Source organism: Xiphophorus couchianus, chromosome 24 (genome assembly GCF_001444195.1).
Source record: "Xiphophorus couchianus chromosome 24, X_couchianus-1.0, whole genome shotgun sequence".
NCBI lineage: Eukaryota > Metazoa > Chordata > Actinopteri > Cyprinodontiformes > Poeciliidae > Xiphophorus > Xiphophorus couchianus.
This window is the reverse complement of record NC_040251.1, coordinates 17,407,030-17,428,117: the sequence shown is the minus strand read 5'-3', so window position 1 is coordinate 17,428,117 and position 21,088 is coordinate 17,407,030. Positions and strand designations below refer to the sequence as shown.

The following is a 21,088-nucleotide window of genomic DNA, read 5'->3' as shown; positions in this document are numbered from 1 at the left end:
TACTCTGGCTCACAACACTTTTTGTTTTTCTCCCCCTCGCCTGGATTAATTGCATGAATGAATGTCTTTTGTTTGCTTTTGTGCATGCAGGAAAGTCGCCATCACGGCTTTGAATGCAGCCCCTCGTTTTTTTCTTTTTTTTATTCTACAAAGGTTCACTTGTGGTGTTGATGTTTGTCATGTGACCCACTTTTAAGGATTTATAGCAGCTTCTTCTTCAGTAGAACGGACATCGCAGACCTGAGCATAAGAATAGGAACTGTTTTTGCAGATACAGGTTCTTGAAATCCTTGAAAACTTTGTGTTTTCAAAGTTTGGAAAGTTTTTGAAAGTGTTGTTTTTATTCAAATTGCACAATTTTGTAATATTGCGCAATCTAATGTTCGATTAAAACATTGAATTACAGTTGAAACCATTTTAATATACATTTAAATTTTATGTCCACTGAAGTTAAATCAGATTAAGCTTTTATTGTTTTAAGTTAGATATAATTTGCTAAATGCTAGAAAACTTAGCAAGAAAATTTTCAGAGATATAATGTAACTTTTTTTTGTGTTTAACCATTTAATTTGAGCAGGAAGGTAATTTACTTTAACAAAGTTTGCTAAATATTAATGAATATTTATTGTTCCTAATTGCTCAATGACTTATTGATCGTCTTATATTTTATATGTCAAACAAAGTTATTAAAATGTTTTGTTCTCAGACCAATCAGGTGTATATTAGAGAAACATTTCAAAACAGATATTTTGTTAGATTTTAGTTTAACATATCCCTGCTGTAGAATGTAAAATACAATCACAAGACATTTTAATATCAGTAATATTTTAATAGTGAATTGAAACTATCTTTTTTTAAATTTGTATTGTTTTTAGCTCCATGTCCAAGAAAATACTTGAGTTTTACCGTTTGAAAAGTGACCCCTGTGCAGATATTTATGTGTGAATTTGTCTGCAGACGTCAGAGGAATCAGCTCTGGCTCATTATCAGCCTCCACCAAACGTGTGTGAAAACTCAGGCTTCACGTTCCGGTTTATTTTTGCATCCTGGTTTGCATCAAAACCCAAAGTGGACGATTCACGCGGGGTCCAAAGGAGTCGTTTTCATGTGACAGACGGGGGGCCGTAACCCGACTCGGCCATAGGAGCCGGTTAACGGTTGGGAAGAACGGTGTGAAGCAGCAGTTTCTGTTTTCCTGCTTCCTGTGGGTTGCTGACTGTGTGTAATCCGCGCCTTTCCGCGGCCTTGGCGCCCTGCGATCGGACAACTGATCCGGTGGCTCCCCGGCCGGGCCGAGCCTCTGGCCCGCTAGGCGGTTTCCAGAAGCAGATAGACTCCACAGGAATTCACTATCAGGATTAATGATGCAGTCGTAGCACCTTCATGGATCATTACTATTTCTCTCATCTCATTGGTTCCTCTCGATTAAAAGGAATCTCTCTTGGTGGCGTTTTTACTGGTTGATGAATTATTATAATCCCCGTTGTGCTTCTGGAATCTCCAGCAGCTCTAGAAACTCTTGAGCTTCACTTACATTCCTCAATTCTTGGATTAAAACAAAAGGTATTTTTAAAAGTGGCACCTGGAGGGTCCGAAACCTCGACCCATTTTCATTGACAAGCACATCGTTCTGGTTCCTTTCGCCTCTTATTAACATCCTCCTGGAATTATAAACCTGCCAGATGTCCAAAATATGAAGAAGTCCAAATAAACACAAAGAGGGATGGCTTGAAGAAATGTGATCCAGACCAGACTGCGTTTGTGAGTCGTGTTTGGTTTGGTTCAGCATAGACGCACAAACATCCTGGATTGTAATTTATTCACAAAAGTTTGAATTTTCTGATAGGTTTATTTTAATTCCTATCTAGCAAAGATTCAGACCAAGGCAATTGTCTTTTCTGCAGAAAATGAGGGAAGATCCGAGACGCGACAAATCGCTGTAAAACACTGTCTTGGATCAACTCTGCTAGATCTTTCTCTGCATTTCTCTTTATTGTATAGAAAAAGGAGGTTGGGCTTCTTCACACAGAGAATTGACCAACCGTCTTTACATTCTGGCACCGCCTGTGGACATGCCCTTACAAGGGCATGCAACTGACCACAACTAATCAATTACAGATGGAAGCTGATACCACAGGAATGTCAAAGTCTCTAGCCTCCAGGCAAACATCCTACAAATGGTTAATAGTATTTCACAGAAGAAAAGAAGTCAACTAAACTACACACAAAATAATAATATGAAAACATAACCTTTCAAATAAACTCACAAGTAAATGAACTTAGATAATTATTCTAACATTTTCTACTGCAGAATTTCTTTCAAAATTTGATTTGTTCGCAATCTTTAAAGTCACGCCACAGCAAACTCCACTGTTCCATGTTTTCTCTATTGGTGGATAACATCTAACTGATGTTTTCTGTAGTCTGGAACCTTAGAAAATGTAACACATTCATGATGTTTCTCATCTGTTCTTAATCCTTTCTGTAAATTGGAGATGATGCGCTGGTGTTTGAGATCATTAAGCCTACTTCGTGTTGTAAGACAGATCCTATTAAAGTGATATTTCTCTAACTGTTCATAAGGAATTAATTTATTTGAAAAAAGATTATCAAAATTATTTATTTTATGAATGGAAGTTCAGATTTTATCAAAAGTTAGGCAGTGTTTTATGTTGTGCATCATATTCATTCCACTTAAAAGAAGAAGCAAGATTTCTTTGTTTTAAAAAAAATAGCAATTACATGTGAAAATGCTTTGCTGCACATGTTTTGTTTGCTTTTTAAGAAAAATAAGGCCATGAACCACATCTGGTGGATCACCCACCAAACCGTGACGGGGCTTTCAGTTCTGATGAGTCTTTCTGGTGAAGACCTGTCATCACAGCAAATCCCATCTGGATGAGAACATGACGTCAGGCCGGCTCAAACAGGAAAACTCCACACACCTCCCTGTCAGAGCAACATTTGAGTCCTTATTTTGATAGATAAAGCCTGTCTGTGAAGATGGAGGCTGCTGTGAAAGCCAGCCTGCGCAGCATGGAGGGTCGTTTTCACCCTGATTTGGCCTGTGTTTGGTGTGAAAGCACCATGCAGACAGCAGGTCTGCCTTACAGCTCTCTGCTGGCTTAAATAAACATTCAGATCCTCCCTTCACCCTCACACCCTGTAAGGCAGAGCGCTCCCTCCCCCTCTGCTGGGATTTTCCTTTAAAAATACACAGGAAAAAAAGGAGAGGTGTTTTCTCGTCATGTTTTTGTCCTTTTCTCCCTGCTGTCACAGAGATAGAGTTAAAAGCCACTCTGGCATACTTTAGTCAAAGGCCAAAGTTCATGGCCAACTGTAAAATTTCCGCCTGATAAAAATCAAACCAATAAAAACTCCCACATGGATGCCACTCAGCTTGCTTCAGAGATCCTGTCAGGACATGCCGTATAAACTCTGAGTTCCTTCTTTTACTGCGTGTGCAGTTCAGCTGCCGAGGTTTGGTGAATTAATCTGAGGTCGTACGTGTTGCCTGAAATCCTCCTTTTATTCCTCTGACAGCCCAGGACTTGGCTGGAGTCTGAATCTTTTTTATGAGGTTAAGAAAACACGCTCCCTTGATGCATCACTCTGAGCAGACCCTGTCGAGGCCTCAGGGACTTGAAAGCTGCTGCAGTTCAAGTGAAAACATGAACATCCTCGCAGGCCAGCAGCCTTTTTCTTTCTTTCAGAGGCTGAGATTTTACAGCAACATATCTGGTTGCATCAAAGGCCGTCAGTCATGTGCTCGTCTTTCTCCTCCACCTTTTATCCCTTCAGAAATGTGACTCCGGCGCTGCATGCTTCTTTCTAACCTCCCCTCCCCTCTTCTCTGCTCCTCACGCTTTTCTCGCCTCTGCTCCAGCGTCCGCCGTCGTCCTCTGTGAAGTCACATGTGAAAGTGATCAGCCTAATCCTGATCACCAGCTGTGTTTAACCTACTTTGGATCGGGAGCGCTCGGCTGCCCCTGCTTTGGCTTTTTGTTTGAACGGTATTAGCATGAACACAGGACGCATGCAGGAAGCGCGACCCGCCACACTCAGACACAGTGGCTCTGGTGTGTTTTCTCTTATATTTGTAGTGACATGCAAACTCTAACAACATGATTTCTCATAATCAAACATACGTTTTGCATCCCTAAGGGAAAATATTAAATGTAGCTCATTTAGATAAAGAGTTATTGTAGATAGTAAAATGTACAGCTTTAACCAAACTAGTCAGAGATTGACTCGACTGAACTAATTTTGCTCTCACAGATTTGATATCTGACTTGTAGAAAATGACTTGTGACAATTTCTGCAAATTATGCTTCTTCCTATCTTTTGTCAAACATCAAAAAGTGACATTTTAGTTTCCTTCAAGTAAAGTTTTTAGAGCTTAAGACTTTTAACAGTGTGATTTTCAGATGTTTAAAATCTAAAAGTCCTTATTGCAAATCTTCTGACATAAAATCAAACACACTTTTCTGGAGTTTAGAAATCGACTGCAGCTGTCTTCTAGATGTTATTGATGTAACTTGATGAATTAGAATTATTTTATATGTTATAATTGATACTAGGTATCCAGTTTAGCTAGGGAAGGTTTGACTTTCACATTTCATTCTTTTCCCACGCTCTTGTAGCGTATAATTAAAGCCCACTGCTTTCTGTTTTTCCAAATATCCACAATAGCAGTCATGAGTACTCTTAACACAATTTTTACCAATTATGACAGAGCTATCATAGCTGAGCTGAATGTCATTCTGTGATCATTAGACACTGGACTTTATTATATAAAGTCAAACCTAACTTGGAATTACTTTCTCAAACATCGGTATTGGCTTCTTTAACATAAATATTGTAACATTTAGTGCTAGAAAAGGCAATAATCAAAGATTTAACAACCAATAATGCGTTGTCAGACCTCAAGTAGAACCTAAAATGAAACCTTTATGATTTTTAGACAGCTAAATTATTTCTCGTTTTACCGGGAAGAAACCCAACAGTTGTTACTCTGTGATGAGGATGTGTTTGAAATCATTTGTGCTTGAAAGAATGATGTTTGAAGCATATCTGGGATCTTCTTTGGCCCCGCAGCTCTGAGAAATTAAAGTTTGTGACGCACATGTAGCAGAAGTTGGCTGCTGTAGATAATGAAGTGTTTTTGTGCAGCCGTTTCCTCTGTTTGTAATGTAATTAAATGGCAGTCAGCTGGAACAGTGGAGGTCAGGCGGAGGTCTGGAAAACTACATTGAAGACTGATTGTAGGGCTAGAAAAACATCACAGCTTTGTTAAAACATCTAATTCCTGAAAAACATGCAAGATGATTCCAGATCACAAGGATTTTTTAAAAATGCAAATGTGGAAAAGCGTAAATACAACATTAATGCTCTATTCCAAGATTGTTTTTAAACCATCTTGTTATTTTGTGAGACAAAGGTCAGTTGTTTCTTGTTTTCTCATCATGATTTGCTCGAATTCAAATCATTGTTGCAACAAAACAATCCAAGATCTCGCTTTGTCAAGATAAAATATGGACATTTTCCACAACAAAATGACTAAAGATTGTTTTGTAGTATAGATTAGTGAGATTAAATAAAGATTTTTAGATGTTTTACCAATAGTTTTGAAGCTAAAGCATTACAAACAATTATCTGAATAAATAAGCCTAAAGCAGCTGCAAACAGAGGATCGCAGGAGCCTCTGCATCTGTAAAGCTCTTGAATGGTTTTTGGAGAAATCAAAAAACGAAAAGACACAAAGTAAAGAGGAATCAGTGGATTTCTAAGCTTTTCTCTGTGTTTTTTTCTCTCTGGCTCATCGGCTTCCAACTGGCAGGTTTCCTATCTCAGATTCAAGCTCAGGCCGCCCTCTGGGGTTTGACTTAATTTGAAATAAATGGATCCAAACCCTGCTGGCTCTGCAGCCTGCCCTCAGCCAAAAACAACTTCCCTGAAATCCGGACCGAACTCCCACAAGTCCGAACAGCAGAAACATGAAATAAAGCAATAAAAACTCTGGGTAAAACCACCAGAGGGCATGTTGTCACCTTCTCTCTTCCTTCTGCTTCTCCACAGGATCCAGGACCTTCTCCTCCCTCCCCAATCCTGGGCCAGAAGCCGCTGCAGCTCATCGAGCTGAAAGCCAGGGGGCGCTTCGGCTGCGTCTGGAAGGCCCAGCTGCTAAACGAATACGTGGCGGTGAAGATTTTCCCCATCCAGGTAGGTACTCCTCACCTGAACCTGCGCTGGGTTATCAGCAGAGCGGTGAAGCTAACGACTGAATCTTCTTCTTCGGGTGCAGGACAAACTCTCCTGGCAGAACGAGTATGAGATCTACAGCGTGTGCGGCATGAAGCACGACAACTTGCTGCAGTTCATCGGCGTGGAGAAGAGGAACAACAACCTGGACCTGGAGCTGTGGCTCATCACCACCTACCACGACAAGGTTCAGCAATCAATCTATCAATCAATCAAGTTTATTTGTTTAGCACATCTCACAAGTACAAAATCATAAAACACACCACACAGTAAACCAGTAATATTTTATTTATAATGATTCAAAAGGTGGATTTTTAGTCTAGATTTAAACAAACTCAGTTTTTCAACAGTTATAGATTTGCAGTGCATAGAAGCTGAATGCTTCTTCATGTTTGGTACTGGGGGTGCAAAGCAGAGCTTTATGCAGCAGATCCTTAAATCGTTCAGTGATTTATAAACTAACAACAGTATTTTAAAGTCTGTTCTCTCAGTGGAAGGGCTGTAGAACTGGGCGATGTGCTCTATGTTCCTGGTTTTAGTCAGAACGCCAGCAGCAGCAATCAATTCGACTCAAGATAAACGCATGGATGAGACTCTCTAGATCTTCCTTTAATTTTGTAAATGTTCTTCAGGTGATAGAAGACCGTCTTTGTAACGGTCTTTATGTGACTATGAAGGTTCAGGACAAATTTCAGGCCTGATCTCAAGTTTCCAGCTGTAATAACTGAATCTGTGCGTTGACTCTAAATCATTCCTCTTTAGTTCCAAACATCATAAGTTCAGTTTTGTTTCTGTTCAGCTGGAGAAAGTTAAAGGTTAGTAATCGATTCTGTTCTTCCTGCAGCTTCTAAAGGGGATCTGCTGGCTCTCGCAGGCTTTTTTGCATCAAAATGGTTGAAAAATGTCCAATTTATTCTAGATGTGGTGGCAGAGCTCCAGCAAAGCTGCAGAATTTCTTTAGAGGCTCTCCTCTGAAGCGGTGGTTGCACAGTTCAGCGGTGTCTTCACGCTTGATTTATGCCTTGATATTCGATGCATCCGAGTAGCTTTGTGTGGGGAAGTCTGCATGCAGAGGCTTGCTTTAAATTTCCTGCAAAACTACCTGAGTTTCAGTCTTGTCATGTAATCAAAACGTGGATATTGAAGACGGGATTCAAAGAGAAAATGACTGACTGGTAATTTCAGGGGGAAAAAGTCAAACACGTCAGAAGAAAGAACACGTTTTGTTTAGTTTTTTATACAAAAGCTGAGTTGATCAGTTCATTTGTAGGAGCCATCTGCCCTCTAGTGGTCACTACCTATAACTACACCAGTCTTTAATGAAAAAAAAAAACTTGTACTTTTGCTCCTATTAGATTTTGTTTGTTTTATCTAAACCTAAAGAATCTCACATTTATTACCCATTCTGATCTGCATTCATTTATGGGTAAACAGTATTGATTAATGTTTTCCTTCTCAATGAATCAACGCAGTGTCAACACAACAGTTTGTACTTAACTAGAGAATAAAAACTAAGTTTAAATGGTAGTATAAATAATGGTACCATGTTAATTTTTTGTTTTTTTATTATTTTCTTTTGTTATTTGCTTGTTTTATATTGTATTTTTTATTTAATGTGCATTGGTCATGGAGACACTGCCAAACAGTAGTTGGTTTTTTTATATTCAGTTTAATCTACATTTAATCATGTTTATTCTATTTTGTCTGACATTTTGTTTTGCTTAAATATGCTGCCTGGACATGATTTTTTTAAAATTACCTTATTACTTTTGTAACTTTCTACTTCTTTAATCTTAAAATTAGTTTAATATATACTGTTTTGTATTTTAATCTTTCTGATTTTATCTTAAAATAAGGAGGGAACTGATGTTTGAACTGAAGTGAAATCTTTATTTCAAACATGTAAAATGTCAGACGAAAAATAAAATAAATATGAAAACAAATAAGTAAGAAGCCAAAACCTATTGAAAACTGTATTGAATTTGCTCTAATTTATAACAAAAGTTAAAGAAAATGCATCTAAAAAGATTATAATTGCAGAAAAAAAATTTTTTTTAGATTTTGAGCTGTGATTTTTATCAAACACTGTAAGGCAGAAGCTGATTTCAGGTTGTTGTTTAGCTAAACCTGACCTCTGTGTCCTGAGCAGAGGTGATTTAATGACCAGAACCTCTCTGTGTGTGAGCAGGGCTCCCTTACCGACTACCTGAAGGCCAATGTCGTGTCCTGGAACGAGCTGTGCCACATCGCCCAGTCGGCCGCCCGCGGCCTGGCCTACCTGCACGAAGACATCCCTGGACACAAAGACGGACACAAGCCGTCCATCTCCCACAGGTAGCCTGTCGCAATAAGAAATAAATCAATTAAAACAAGCTCAGTCATTTACATCTGCATGATTTATTGTTTTTCTCTTTTCTCTCTCAACATCTGGATGATAAAAGGGTTTAATGTGGTGCATTTGAAGGACAGTTTTGTTTAGAGAGACTTCATAATTCATTTTATTTGTTGTTTTGTTTATTTATTTTGGATATTTAAAATGTCTTCCAGTTCCAGTGTGAAATGTCCATTACAATTTAAAGTTTATTGATCTTTCAGAATGTTTTCTTACTTTATTATGCCATTACTATTATGTTACATTAAAATGGTCTCACAACAATATTATCATTTATCGTAATAACTTCTGGGTGAATTTATTGTCCAGAAAAAACTGTTATCATAACAGGCCTCCTCAAAAGTTCGCCTTCCTTCCACACAGGAGATATTTTATGTTGTTTTGTTTTGCTTTTTCCTTTTCAGGGATATTAAGAGTAAGAATGTTCTGCTTAAGAACAACCTGACGGCTTGCATCGCTGACTTTGGCCTGGCTCTGAAGTTTGAGGCTGGAAAATCGGCAGGAGACACACACGGACAGGTGACATGAACTCCTCCTGCGGTTTCATCTCTCCCGCTAAATCTGGACTCCTCTGATCATTCTCTTCTTTCCTGCAGGTTGGAACCCGCCGCTACATGGCTCCTGAAGTCCTGGAGGGCGCCATCAACTTCCAGCGCGACTCCTTCCTGCGCATCGACATGTACGCCTTCGGCCTGGTCCTGTGGGAGCTGGCGTCTCGGTGCACCGCCGCAGACGGTGAGGGTGACGCAGCCGCCTCGTCTGCTTCCAGCAGAGGAGCTGGGCTTGATTTGTTTGTGTCTGCAGGCCCTGTGGATGAGTACATGCTGCCGTTTGAGGAGGAGGTGGGCCAGCACCCGTCTCTGGAGGACATGCAGGAAGTGGTTGTCCACAAGAAGCTGCGGCCCTGCCTGCGGGACTGCTGGCAGAAACACACGGTGAGCGTCTGACGCCTTCAGCCATTCATTTGTCATTTCATTGTCATTTTAGTAATTATCCAGGTTAAAACAAACAAAACATGTCAAAGTCATTTTTTGGCCAAAAGAGGATTTAGGCGAAAAGTGGCTTTATTTTAGGAAGGTGAATATCTGTTATATTATGAACCATGAAGGTGTAGCTGTGACCTTTAACCCCTGCTGCCCCCAGGGCCTGTCCATGCTGTGTGAAACCATCGAGGACTGCTGGGACCACGAGGCCGAGGCGCGCCTGTCCGCCGGCTGCGTGGAGGAGCGCATCAGCCAGATGCAGCGCCAGGCCCCCGTCATCGGCCCCGAGGAGATCGTCACTGTGGTCACCATGGTGACGAACGTTGACCTCCCGCCCAAGGAGTCCAGCTTATGATCGGCTAGTCGACCCAGAGGGGGAGCGAACGTCCGACCCTGGTTGGTCGACTTCCTGTCCTCCCCTTCCTCTTTTATTTTTAAAATTTTTTTTACGTTTGTCTTATTCTTTGGTTCCTCACCGCATCGAGTCGAGATCCACCTCATTTTGATACGTGTGCCTGAGGATTTTCTGTTTCTTTTTTCTCTTTCCACCAAGCGGGACGATGACGCTTGAAGGGAAAAAAAACAAAACAAAACAGAAACGACTATAAACCCCGCTGGTTTGATCATGTATTGTTTTTCTATCCACACGCGAGACGAACTCGCAGAAACCTCACTGAACTCTCAGCGCATTTTAGTGTTAAAAACCAGAAGAAGAAGAAAAAAACAAGAAGCTGTTCTTCTTCTGAAACGACGATCGTTCTGCCAACAAAGCAACGGCTTCTGAATGTTTATAGTGTATTGCTGCTGTACATAGTGAATCACGGAGCCAGACCACCTGGTAATCATCGTCACGGGGGAGGGGGGTCCATTTCCAAACCATACGCCTCCTTCAGCCAGCTATACCTCAGTTCAGACGCTCACAGTTTCACCCTTCCTGCTCCCTTTGGTTTCAACTTGATGCTAAATCAATAAGTAGAGTTGAGAACTGGATATTTGTGGTTTTTATTGTTCTTTTCAAACGAGCCGCTCAGTATTCGCCAGCTTGCTTCTGATCCGGTTGTTCGGTTACTCTCTTTTTGATACACCTCAGGAATCTTTGCTACTCGATTTAGTTTCTCTCATTCAAAACGCCGCTTTTCGCTTCAGACCCGCCGACTTCTGGGAACCTTGTAGACGCAGCCAGTGGAGCCCCTCCCCCCACTTCCTCCTCCATCCTGGTGCCATTTCTTACCTGTCTGTATTAGTTACTCTCGTCGATGTCAGGCCAAACGGATGTACAAGACGTTTTTGAGGGACGTTGAACACTGGTGCCGGCATACCTGCAGTCTCCTCAAGCTTCGGGGCGGTTTCGCAGGACGCAGTTTGACGAAAACAAAGTGAAATATGAGGAAACTTCTTCCAGAGGAGAAGGAAAAAACCCAAACACATCACAAAATGCAGTTACAGACACCAGGTTTCCACATAACACAGGTATAAATGTCACTAATTTTGGGCTTTTAACTCTCTGAGTCTTAAATTTTAAATCTCCACCTGAATATTTTTGCTTATTTTAATTGTGCGAAGTTCTTTAAATGTCCTGTGAGTAAATATATTTACCCATTTATCCATAGCAACTGGAACTTTCAATATCTAGCAGTTATTTTCCCAATTTACCGTCTATTAAAAGATTTTCATCAGATTAATTTCACTTCCTGTTAGATGGGGGTGAAATTACCGTAATAACTTGATATCGGCTGTAAAGCGCAACGTCTTTTCAGATAGCGCAAAGTGTCGTGGAATTACACATCTGGACTAAAAGTGTTAATTTTTTATTCAAAAATATATAAACACACCAAACTTTTAAATGGCAAATTTAAACTACAAAATTAATAAAATAGATAACAGTCAGTTAAATTTAGGTTTTTTTGTGAAATTTTAATATAATTAAAGATCCAAAACATAAGTTGTTGCCTTAATGGTTTTCTTTTATATTCTTGGCCAAATTGCTGCCATTTGGGGGCCAAGCAAAATCATTTCAAGGGCAACAAATTGCCCTTGGGCCACATATTGGACACCAGTGTCAAAATCTGAAAGAACCTGAGCGTCAAAAAAAATTATTTTACCTACGCAACAATTAAATAAGCAGCAAAACTTAAATTTAACAAATAAAGAAGTTATATTTGTTGTTTAAACTATTCTAGATCCAAAACTAGGTATTAATTGGGGGAAAAAATTTTATTAATTCTGAAAATTATATTCTCATCACTATCGATTCTTATCTTTGTGTTTGACCCTCAGCATGATAGCACTCCACTGTGCTCAACACTTACTGAACATTTTAGTCTGTTTCCTTTTATCTAAAATCCAAAGTTTGGGTTTTTTCAGCCACATCTGAGCAACGTTTCCTTGAATATAGATGCATTTACATCCTCACTAAGATCCTTAAACTCAAAAGCCCAAAATTAACGATAATTATCCTTATGAGTTTATGCAAACTTCCACTTTAAATTCAGTTAAAATCCAGAAACTAGAGCTTGAGATAAACCTGTGGACGGTTTTCTTGCAACAACAACACAGCAAACCTGAAGGAAGTCGAAGCCATCATCTTATTTCCACTCTGTAGCACGAGAACAGCGTCTGTTGCTTCCTTTCTGCTGCCGCTGCCGTTTCGAACGCAGCTCTCCTCAAAGGTCAGGGACGAGAAAAAGAAATCTCCAGCAGCCCTTCAATAAGCACTACCTCACTCGCAGGGATTAATTTTGGGGTAGAAGAGTGGCAAACGAACCAAAATCAGGAAGAAATCAAAACGACGATTGAAAGCTTCTGTTGAAGTTGGAAAGAAGTTTCCTCATTTTCACCCATTTAACTCAGAAAATCCCAGTATTGTGTGTTCTCAAATGCAAAATCTCAAGCAGTATTTGAGCCCATTTGGATATTTAACCGCTGTAATAACGGATCAGCTTCAACTGCGATCAGGAAACCGACCCCAGCCGATAAACACCATTCAGGGATTCAGTACTATGCTTTTCTAAGTTCTAGCGAGTTTATATGCAACCAGTGCCGCAAACTTTGCCCTACACCTCTGTAGGATCTGCTGCAGGAGTGGCTTTCAACACACACACACACAAATACCTTGTAGCATTTTAGTTGTTTTTTTTGACCTTGCATATTGATATGTCGTATTTATTTTTTGATTTATTTTTTTTTTCTGGCCTGAAGTTTCGGGGATCAGAGCTCAGGTGCGACTCTCGATAAAGTCATACGGAGTCGGCACGTTTTGCGGTTGTTTGTCGTCGTCATTACTACGGGGTTGTGGGTGGGTTCTAATTCAGGAAATATTTTCATCAACTCAAAAAACAGTAGATATAAACTGTAACATGCTTCTTTCTATTCAGTCTATGGACAAACGACCGAAAATGAATGTTCTACAGACTCCTGGATTCTATATAAATATAAATATATATATAAATATAAATATATATATAAAGTGTGTGCTTTGATGGATTGAGCCCGGCCCGGTGTAACTGTAGAGGGCCTCGCATTCGGCTGGTGTCGTGTGATTGTGCCCTGTCCTGTAGAAAATGGTAAAAGCAACACGTTTGGGTATTCATTTATGCACCAAACAATTCAGTTTATTAAAAAAAAAAAAATCCAGTTTATGTTCACCAATGCTCAACAAAAGCAAAACATGTTTGCCATTTTGCCAAACAACCGTTGTTTCCCCTCAGGTTTGGTTAAATCTGCCACATGAAGGTGTATGAATGGGTTACTGAGCATGCAGGCTTTTACAGTTTTCCACAGTGACCTTCTCCAGCCCAGCACCTCACATTGCTCTGCGTATAAACTTCCCGTGAAACATTTGTGTCTTGTTGCCCCGCCCCCTAAGCCCCTCTATTTTAGGCAGTCTAGGATCTGTACAGACATAATTACCCGTTCTTGACTATATACTCTGAGCTGAATCTTTCTAAGTGCGTGTTGAACTTCAGTGTTTCCTCTACATTCACTTTGTGTGTGAAAGTTGCCCGTTACTATGGTAAAAAAAGAAAAAATTCTTTAAAAATAGCTCATGTTTGTGAAGCACTTGAATTAAAAGGAAATAATCAACATTAAGCCTGAGGCGTTCCTCAGGGAGGCTGTTTAGTTACCCTAACTTTTGTTCTCAAAGAGCCATTGCAATACTCCATAATGTGAAATCACAATCATTTACCACGAGTATTTCCAGGGTTCCTACACAGTAAAACACAATTTACTGTGGAAAAAGCATTTTTCTCCTATTTTCTGGTATTTCTGTCATGATGCTGGGGTTGAAATAAGCAAATTGACTCATTATCTTCTCGACACAATTAGATAATTAAGCACCAATCTTATTGTTTGGACACAAGAAAATTAAACATATAGCATAAGTTTAAAAAATGAAATAAAAATAAGCACAAGACCAAAATGTGTCTATAATGAAATAATCGAACCGTTAAAGAAAAAAAGGTTTGATTTCTGATTGTTTTGAGATGATACACATCTTTTAAGATAAGGAAATAATAAAGCTGACAGTCTGAATATCTCAAAGTAATTCAACAATACAAGTCTTAGTAAGAGCTCTAGTAATTAATTTAAGCTCCTGTCATCTCAAGAAAGTTAAACCAATAAGAAAATTTGATAAATATGTTGAGATGATGGAATAATTAAGCTATTGTTGCAACAAAACAAGCTTATTTTTCAAATATTTACTTTAAAATGATAAAAAAGGAATGGTAATAAAGGACTCCATATCAAGAAAATAGATTCTTATTTTGATATGAAAAAATTAAATATTGAATTAAACAGCTTGAGGTCTTATCTTGATATATTAAGATGGCACAACAATGCAAAAAATTTAACATTTTAAAGTTGAAATATTTGTTACTATGATTAAAAAGGCAAACAAAACATAGTTGACGTTTGAGCTGAGTATGAAACTTGAAGTGAGAAAATTAAATTGTCAACAAAACGAGCTCAAGTTTTAAAGCAAGACGGAGATTTAATTATCTTAAGACGAACACTAAACTCTAAAATGTTAGTTTGAACGATAAAGCAGCTTTAGTTCTTATTTTGAAGTAAGAAAATGAAATTAAAATCAACAAAACAAGCTAAATATCTTATCACAATCGTACCACCTTAACTTTTATGCTTATTTGGTGAAATAATACTGAAGCTGTGTAGGAGCCCTGCTTCGTTCCGCATTGATCTCCTGTTTTTCCCCCCAACTGTTGGAAAGGATTTTAGAGGAAACATTGAACCTCGGTGACTAGAGAAACACAAACACTACAGCTGTTTTTCACCCCACATTTCTCCAGACTCTGAAGTGGCAGCGCTGATCTGAGATCTGCTGGTACCGTCTCTAACCATGGCGACAGAGGGTTTCTGAAGCTCAAACCAATGAGCAAATTGATTTTTGTTTAGTTTTATTTTTTAACTGTGACTGTAAATTTCTTGTTGTAAAAATAATGTGAAGATAGAAAGCTATCTGGATTGTTAAGAAGAAGGAGAGAAAAGTATTAGAGCAGCGTAGAAACCCTGGAAACATCAGAGAGAAGACGACTGATCCCCGATCAGCGCTGTGGCTCTCCGCCGACGTTAACATGGTTTTTATCAGCTGAAGTGATCCACGTGATGTAAATAAATGTGTTTTTAGATTGTGAACGCTCACTCTCGTCTTTATTGTGTCTCCGATTGATTTGTTTGAAAACTGAAGTCACGTTTCAGGAGGAATTATGACACAAATTTAATTTTTCTGGGATAATTAGTTGATTTTCCCTGCATGTTTTGAGTTTTTAACCTAAAATTACAACACAATTCAGAAAAAACAATTATCTTTTTAAAGAGGAGTAATTCTCTTTCTTGTGTGAAAATCCTTCAAATAAAACATTTTTTTATTGCTGCTGTATAATCTCTCACACATAAACATTTCAAATTCTGCTGCCATCATATTTATTAACTTGACTCACCAGGTTAGAAATGTAGAAAACTCACCAGACCAGAGATCTTCCCTCCACAGAACTTTCCCACTGTTTTCCTTGGTATAAATCAGGAGTGTCCAACTTTTGGACCTTCTGCAATGATTCTTAACTGTATTAAAATAATCAGCTAAAGTTTTAAATATTTAAGCAGTTTTTTTCATGTAATAAATATTTAACAACAGAATCACATGGATAAATATTGGATCTATTTGTAATTAAGTTGATCACACAGGTGGATTTATTTGGAGGCCAATGTTTGCAGATTTTTTCTAAACTATTGCAGTAAATGTTTGCACATAAACGCCACTAGATGGTAGCAGAGAGAACCTTCAAAGCCAAATTCAGATCCTAGATTCAGTAAAAAAACAAAAAAAAACAAATGATGAAAGTAGCATTTATTTTCTTTAATAATTTATTGTGAATATTTGAAACTAAATGTTGGGTTTATTTTAACAAACGTCTAGAGCCTAAGCGAACGCCGACATGGCCCACTGCTTGACGTCCGTAGGACACTGAGGGTATTTCTGCAGCGCCTCCATGATCTGACCGTGGTCCAGCATCAGCCTCATCAGCTGAAACTCCCTCTGGGTTTTAGCCGAGGCGCCGTCGGCAGGTCGGATCAGCTCCAGCTGCTGCAGATGTTCGAAGGCCTGCGGTGGGGGGGAAAAGACGTAACTATGACAACGAAATCTACCTGCAAAGCTCGTTTGCTAAATCAGAATGAAACTTACCTTCATGATGACCGGCTGCTCAAAGTTATACATGGAGTTGGACTTCCTCTGCAGGAACTTCTTAAACTCTAAATGCAAAGAGTGCAAGTTATTAAAAACACTTCAAAATGTGTTTGGCTGAACTTTAGGTTTTGGCATCCAGAAATCAGAAATGTGTGTTTTTATTTAGCAGAATGAATATTTCATCTACAATGATCAACTGTTGACATTTTTAGTCTATCTTGTCTAAATGTATAAACATAAAAATATTACTAGATTTATTATTTGCAGACTAAAGTGACATAAGTGAAGTTTCTCAAACTCTAAATCTGATTGGTTGATCAGCCTCTTTTGATGTCTCCTCCCTCTGGAAACACTTTCCATTAAGCTCACATTTTTGTTTTTAAAAACAGGTTTTTATATATATTCTAATTTTAAAATGTCATGTTTTCATTAAGTGTAAGTAGAAAATCATATAAATAAAGGCCTCCCATGTTTCCATAATGGTTTCCACTGAGGTTTTCTTGAGTCCTAAAGCACTAGAGACGACTTTGCAACCCAGATTGATTTGTCAATGAGTTTGTTTCTCATCAGTTAGTGATTCAGGGTATGATGTGTTGCTTTTTCAGATCTTTTACCTCATATTTTTCCTACTTTGTGACACCAGATAAGTTCCTACATTTTCACACTGAATATTTAAATAGTTGCAGCGTTTTTTTCCTGTTTATGCTCATGTTGGTGTGAAACTTGAAGCTGAGTTATTCTGCAGAAAACAGAATTTATAGTGACTTAATTTATTTTTGCATTCATATCTCCAGGCCTACCGTTGTGAACCATCTGCAGATTGAACGGCTCTCCTTCATAGACGTCGTTGAGGTGCTTCATGGCGATAATCAGACACAGCTCCAAGATCGACAAACCTGCCAGAGAAGAAGAAATCTCAGGTTTAATTTGGACGTGAAACTCCGGACGGGACTCAGGTGAACTGTTTTACCGTGGAGCATGTTTGCGTTGGCGTCGGCGAGACACAAGCGACTGGCGTCCAGGAGATCCGCCGGCGTGATGGACGGCCTGGCCACCGAGACTCGACTCAAACACAATATCTGAAAGGAATAAGTTTCCTTCTTTTGGTGCAGCAGGACATTGAATAATTCAGAAAAAATCTTTCACAGGTGAATGAAACATAGGGCTGGGTTTTTTTAAACAAAAAATAAAGAAAAAAAACACTATCCACTGGAAAATTTAAAATGGCAGCCATGACCATCAAGGGAAATTTAATGTTCCTCTAAATTATCCTTTATTTATCCCAGATGAAGACTTTCAGTGCAAAATCATACATAACTGGATCTACAGAAATATTTACAACAATTTTATTTCAAGATGGCCATCCTGGTTGTCATGGAAATAATGGTGAAGTTGAGTCACCGTAGATTTTAACAGAAGCTAATGCTACCAATTTTTACAGTAATGTGCTGCTTTATTTGTCTCACCAGCAGCGTGTGCAGGGAGCGGAAGTCCGTACTGGAGTTGAAATGTCTCTGCAGAACCTCTTCAGCTGATCTGTCCTCACAGAGCGTCTGCAGGAGACGAAGTCAAGATCAAGAAATCCTGTTTCTGTTTCAGGACTTACTGACTCACCGTCACGGCGGCGTTCCACTCCTGGGCGAACTTTCCATCCGGGAAGTCGTCCGGCAGGCTGAGCTGATCTCGGACCCGCTCCAGGTACTGAGGGAACGTCAGCTTGTTCAGTAGGTGGATCTGACGGTGGGAAAACCGAGACTTCACCCGCTTCTCCAACAGCTCCAACACATCCTGGAACAAAGAACCCAGAGAGTCATTATAATCCATTTTATTTATTGTTTTGGTTGTGTGAGGTCTTATATTTCTACTTGATTTATTGTTTTATTTTGAATATTTAAAATGTCTTCCATCTGAAACGTGGCATATTCTGTACAAAGTTAAAGTTTGTCTGAGAAGGCACTTGCTTTATTATGCCATCATGAAAATTATCTGAAAATAACAATATTATTTTGCATCGCAATCATTTCTGGGACAATTTATTATATAGAAACATTTGTTATTGTGACAGGCTTAGTCACATTTGACAGATTCTAGACATTTCAAAATAAGTGAATAAAATGAGTGCAAGAAAACAGCTTTTTATTAAAATGTAAAAATTGTGTTTTTTCTGCCGAAGAATTACAATTATTTATAAAGAATTTTCACCTGAACAATTTCTGAAAACCCATCACATGTTGAGAAAAGCTGCCTTAATTTTAACAACTCAAACCTTTTATTTCTTCTAAACTGCTGAGAAGAAATTTAATTGGGTGGAAATCTGGTGGGTTTTGTGTCGTTACAGCTTCACCAATTGACCCGTCAGACCTACTACACCATTTTCTGTGGCATTGCATCCTGTTTTAATCCTTTACAAAAATATGCCATGTCTGTTTTTCTGTATACAAGGGCTTAGAAATTATGTCTTGTCAAAAGCACTAGAGAAGGTTTGACCTTTAACCTGAATAATGTATGTATGCATGACCCACCAGCCTGCAGGTGAGGCCGACTACAGCGACGGGCGCCTGGGCAGACTGGGCAACATCAAACAGGTTGTACAGCAGAGTCTGGTTCTTGTGGTAGGCGAACAGATCGAACTCGTCCAGGACGAACAGCACCGGACGGCTGCTGCTGCGATCGCCTTTCTTCAACGCATCCAGCAGGAAAGTCAAGTTCTCCGCAAAACTTCCCTGAAGTCAGACAGATTTCTGGTTTTGAAGCAGTTTTCTTGCAGAGAAAACTGTGCAAGAAGTTTTCTCTGCAAAAACTTCTTGCAAAGTCGTTGTTACTCACAAACACTCTGTCGCCAACAACGTTTTCCAGCTGGAGCTGCCTTGTTATTTCTTTCAGAGCTATTCTGTCGTCCGTCTGCAGGAGGCCTGAAAAAATTGATGAAAGGATGCATGAAAACCGCTCTGTTCGAGATTGTCTAGTGAAGCAGGTGGAGCTTACCGTTGAGGTGAACCTGCAGGAGGTTTTTCTGCACCTCTGTTTCCTGTGACAGCTCCCTCAGGATGCTCCTCAGCAGCTGCAGACACAGAAACAGACGTCACGCCTCGGGATACGGCGCTTTACCAACGCTAACCCGATGGAGGCTCACCATGGTTTTCCCCGATCCTCTAGGGCCGACAATTAGCACCGAGTTGCTCTCTCCATGGACCGCCGTTCGCTTCAGCAGCTCCGCCAGGTGTCTGCAGGTAAACATTCAACATTATTCCATTTTTATATTGTAAATTTTGTTTTACTAGGGCACTTTTGTGAGCTAACCTGGGTGAAATTATTCCAAAACCAGGGATAAATTCACCTACTTGTGTTGAGCCTCCACTCCCTCTGGTTTATCAGGAAGCTGCTGATGGCAAAATCTCTTCCTTAAAATCTGATGAACCTGAAAATAAAACGTAGTTTACTACAAATTTATGATGTAATCAACATGAACAAAGTAAGGGGAAAAGTTCTTCATTTCAAACCTGACTGATGCATTCTCCAATAGGTAGATGAGCATCTTTTGCTTTTCTTTTACTCATGATGATGTGAAAAAAACCTGTAAAACATATGGTTTAATGTTTTAACAAATCGGTTCTGTGCGCATTCTACACTTTAAATCAACAAATATGTATTCATGTTGCTAAATCATTGAAAGCAAAAAAGTCGGCATTGAATAAATCTCTTAAAAAGATCCGTCAGTAGTTATTACTTGTTTTATTATCAATTACGTCTTTAGTATACTCTACAGATGGGCTAGCGGGGTGTTTTGTAAGCCGAATTGTAAAGAGGGCATCACTTTTAAAGAATATTTTCCAACAATTAATTGAGACCACTTATAAACCGTCAGAAACGATAAAAATCCTAAAACTGCTGAATTAAAACCAAGAGTTTGGTGTAACGTTCATTCCATTCTCCCTCGCTAATAAATCAGCCCGCAGCTGCAAAATTCTGAGATAACGAACCTTTAATTATATATTTAATAAAGAGTTAATTAATATAAGAATCGGCACAGACAGTAGCCGGACAGGACAAGTCTCTTACCTAAAAGTATTATGGTGAAAATGCTTCTCTATCTTCGCGGGAATGCATCACTGATGACCACTTCCTTCTTATGATTGCAGCTCACCTCTGATTGGCTGAAGCAGGCAGCCGACCAGAAAGCGGCACAGAGTAGCGAAACGAAATAAAATACAAAATAAAAAATAAAATAAAAAGATACAACAAACAGGCTTAACATAAACTCACAACTAAATAAAATTATTCTTCGGAATTAAAAATAGTAATAATACAACAATAATATCAGAACGGAAGTTGAAGTTTAGAAACAGAGATGTCTAAATGTCGCCCTCTAGGGGCAAAGAAAATTATAACGCAGGCGTATTTGTTTATATTTACAGTCCGTCTTTTTTCATAAAAAGCAACAACATTTGAATATATTGTATTTATATTTCACAGCGTTAAAATTCCTTATACAGTTACTGTCATTATTTGTGTATCATTGCTCATTCAAAACATTTACTGTTATTTTCCGGGGTCATGTTTGTTTTGTCCAAATTACATGACTGAATTTATCACTATATTTATTTCCTTAAACTGTTTTATTTGTTTACAGGGTTTGTATTTTTTATTTAATATTCAATGTTTTGTGTCTTCGTAATAAAATTTGTCATTTTAATATTTGTATGTATTCTGTACAGAACTAAGAAATAAAGAATGAAACATGAAAAA

General features: G+C 38.9%; 2 protein-coding genes across 4 annotated transcripts in view; one reads left to right on the top strand and one right to left on the bottom strand.

Moving 5' to 3' along the window:
- Positions 1-15,291, top strand: part of acvr2ab (activin A receptor type 2Ab) — a 42,211-nt gene extending 26,920 nt beyond the window's left edge. For both annotated transcript variants that reach the window (XM_028011412.1, XM_028011411.1), the window contains 7 exons: positions 6,079-6,222; positions 6,305-6,448; positions 8,450-8,595; positions 9,058-9,172; positions 9,250-9,388; positions 9,458-9,588; positions 9,797-15,291. In XM_028011412.1, coding sequence (XP_027867213.1) covers positions 6,079-6,222; positions 6,305-6,448; positions 8,450-8,595; positions 9,058-9,172; positions 9,250-9,388; positions 9,458-9,588; positions 9,797-9,991 — 1,014 coding nt within the window. In that variant the 3' untranslated portion in view covers positions 9,992-15,291. The remainder of the gene's footprint in view (positions 1-6,078; positions 6,223-6,304; positions 6,449-8,449; positions 8,596-9,057; positions 9,173-9,249; positions 9,389-9,457; positions 9,589-9,796) is intronic.
- Positions 15,292-16,000: 709 nt separating this feature from the next.
- On the bottom strand, positions 16,001-20,480 carry orc4 (origin recognition complex, subunit 4). 2 transcript variants are annotated; one of them, XM_028011413.1, is made up of 13 exons: positions 20,401-20,480; positions 19,843-19,914; positions 19,684-19,760; positions 19,476-19,566; positions 19,328-19,403; positions 19,169-19,254; positions 18,865-19,065; positions 17,957-18,130; positions 17,809-17,895; positions 17,313-17,421; positions 17,143-17,238; positions 16,340-16,407; positions 16,001-16,258 (listed from the first exon to the last, which is right to left on the bottom strand). In XM_028011413.1, exons 2-13 carry the CDS (start codon positions 19,897-19,899, stop codon positions 16,076-16,078), a joined length of 1,305 nt encoding a protein of 434 aa, XP_027867214.1. In that variant the 5' UTR covers positions 19,900-19,914; positions 20,401-20,480; the 3' UTR covers positions 16,001-16,075. The 2 variants fall into 2 exon arrangements, with proteins under 2 accessions (XP_027867214.1, XP_027867216.1); XM_028011415.1 differs by lacking the exon at positions 20,401-20,480 and having other exon boundaries at positions 16,003-16,258; positions 19,680-19,760.
- Between the last annotated feature and the right edge of the window lie 608 nt (positions 20,481-21,088).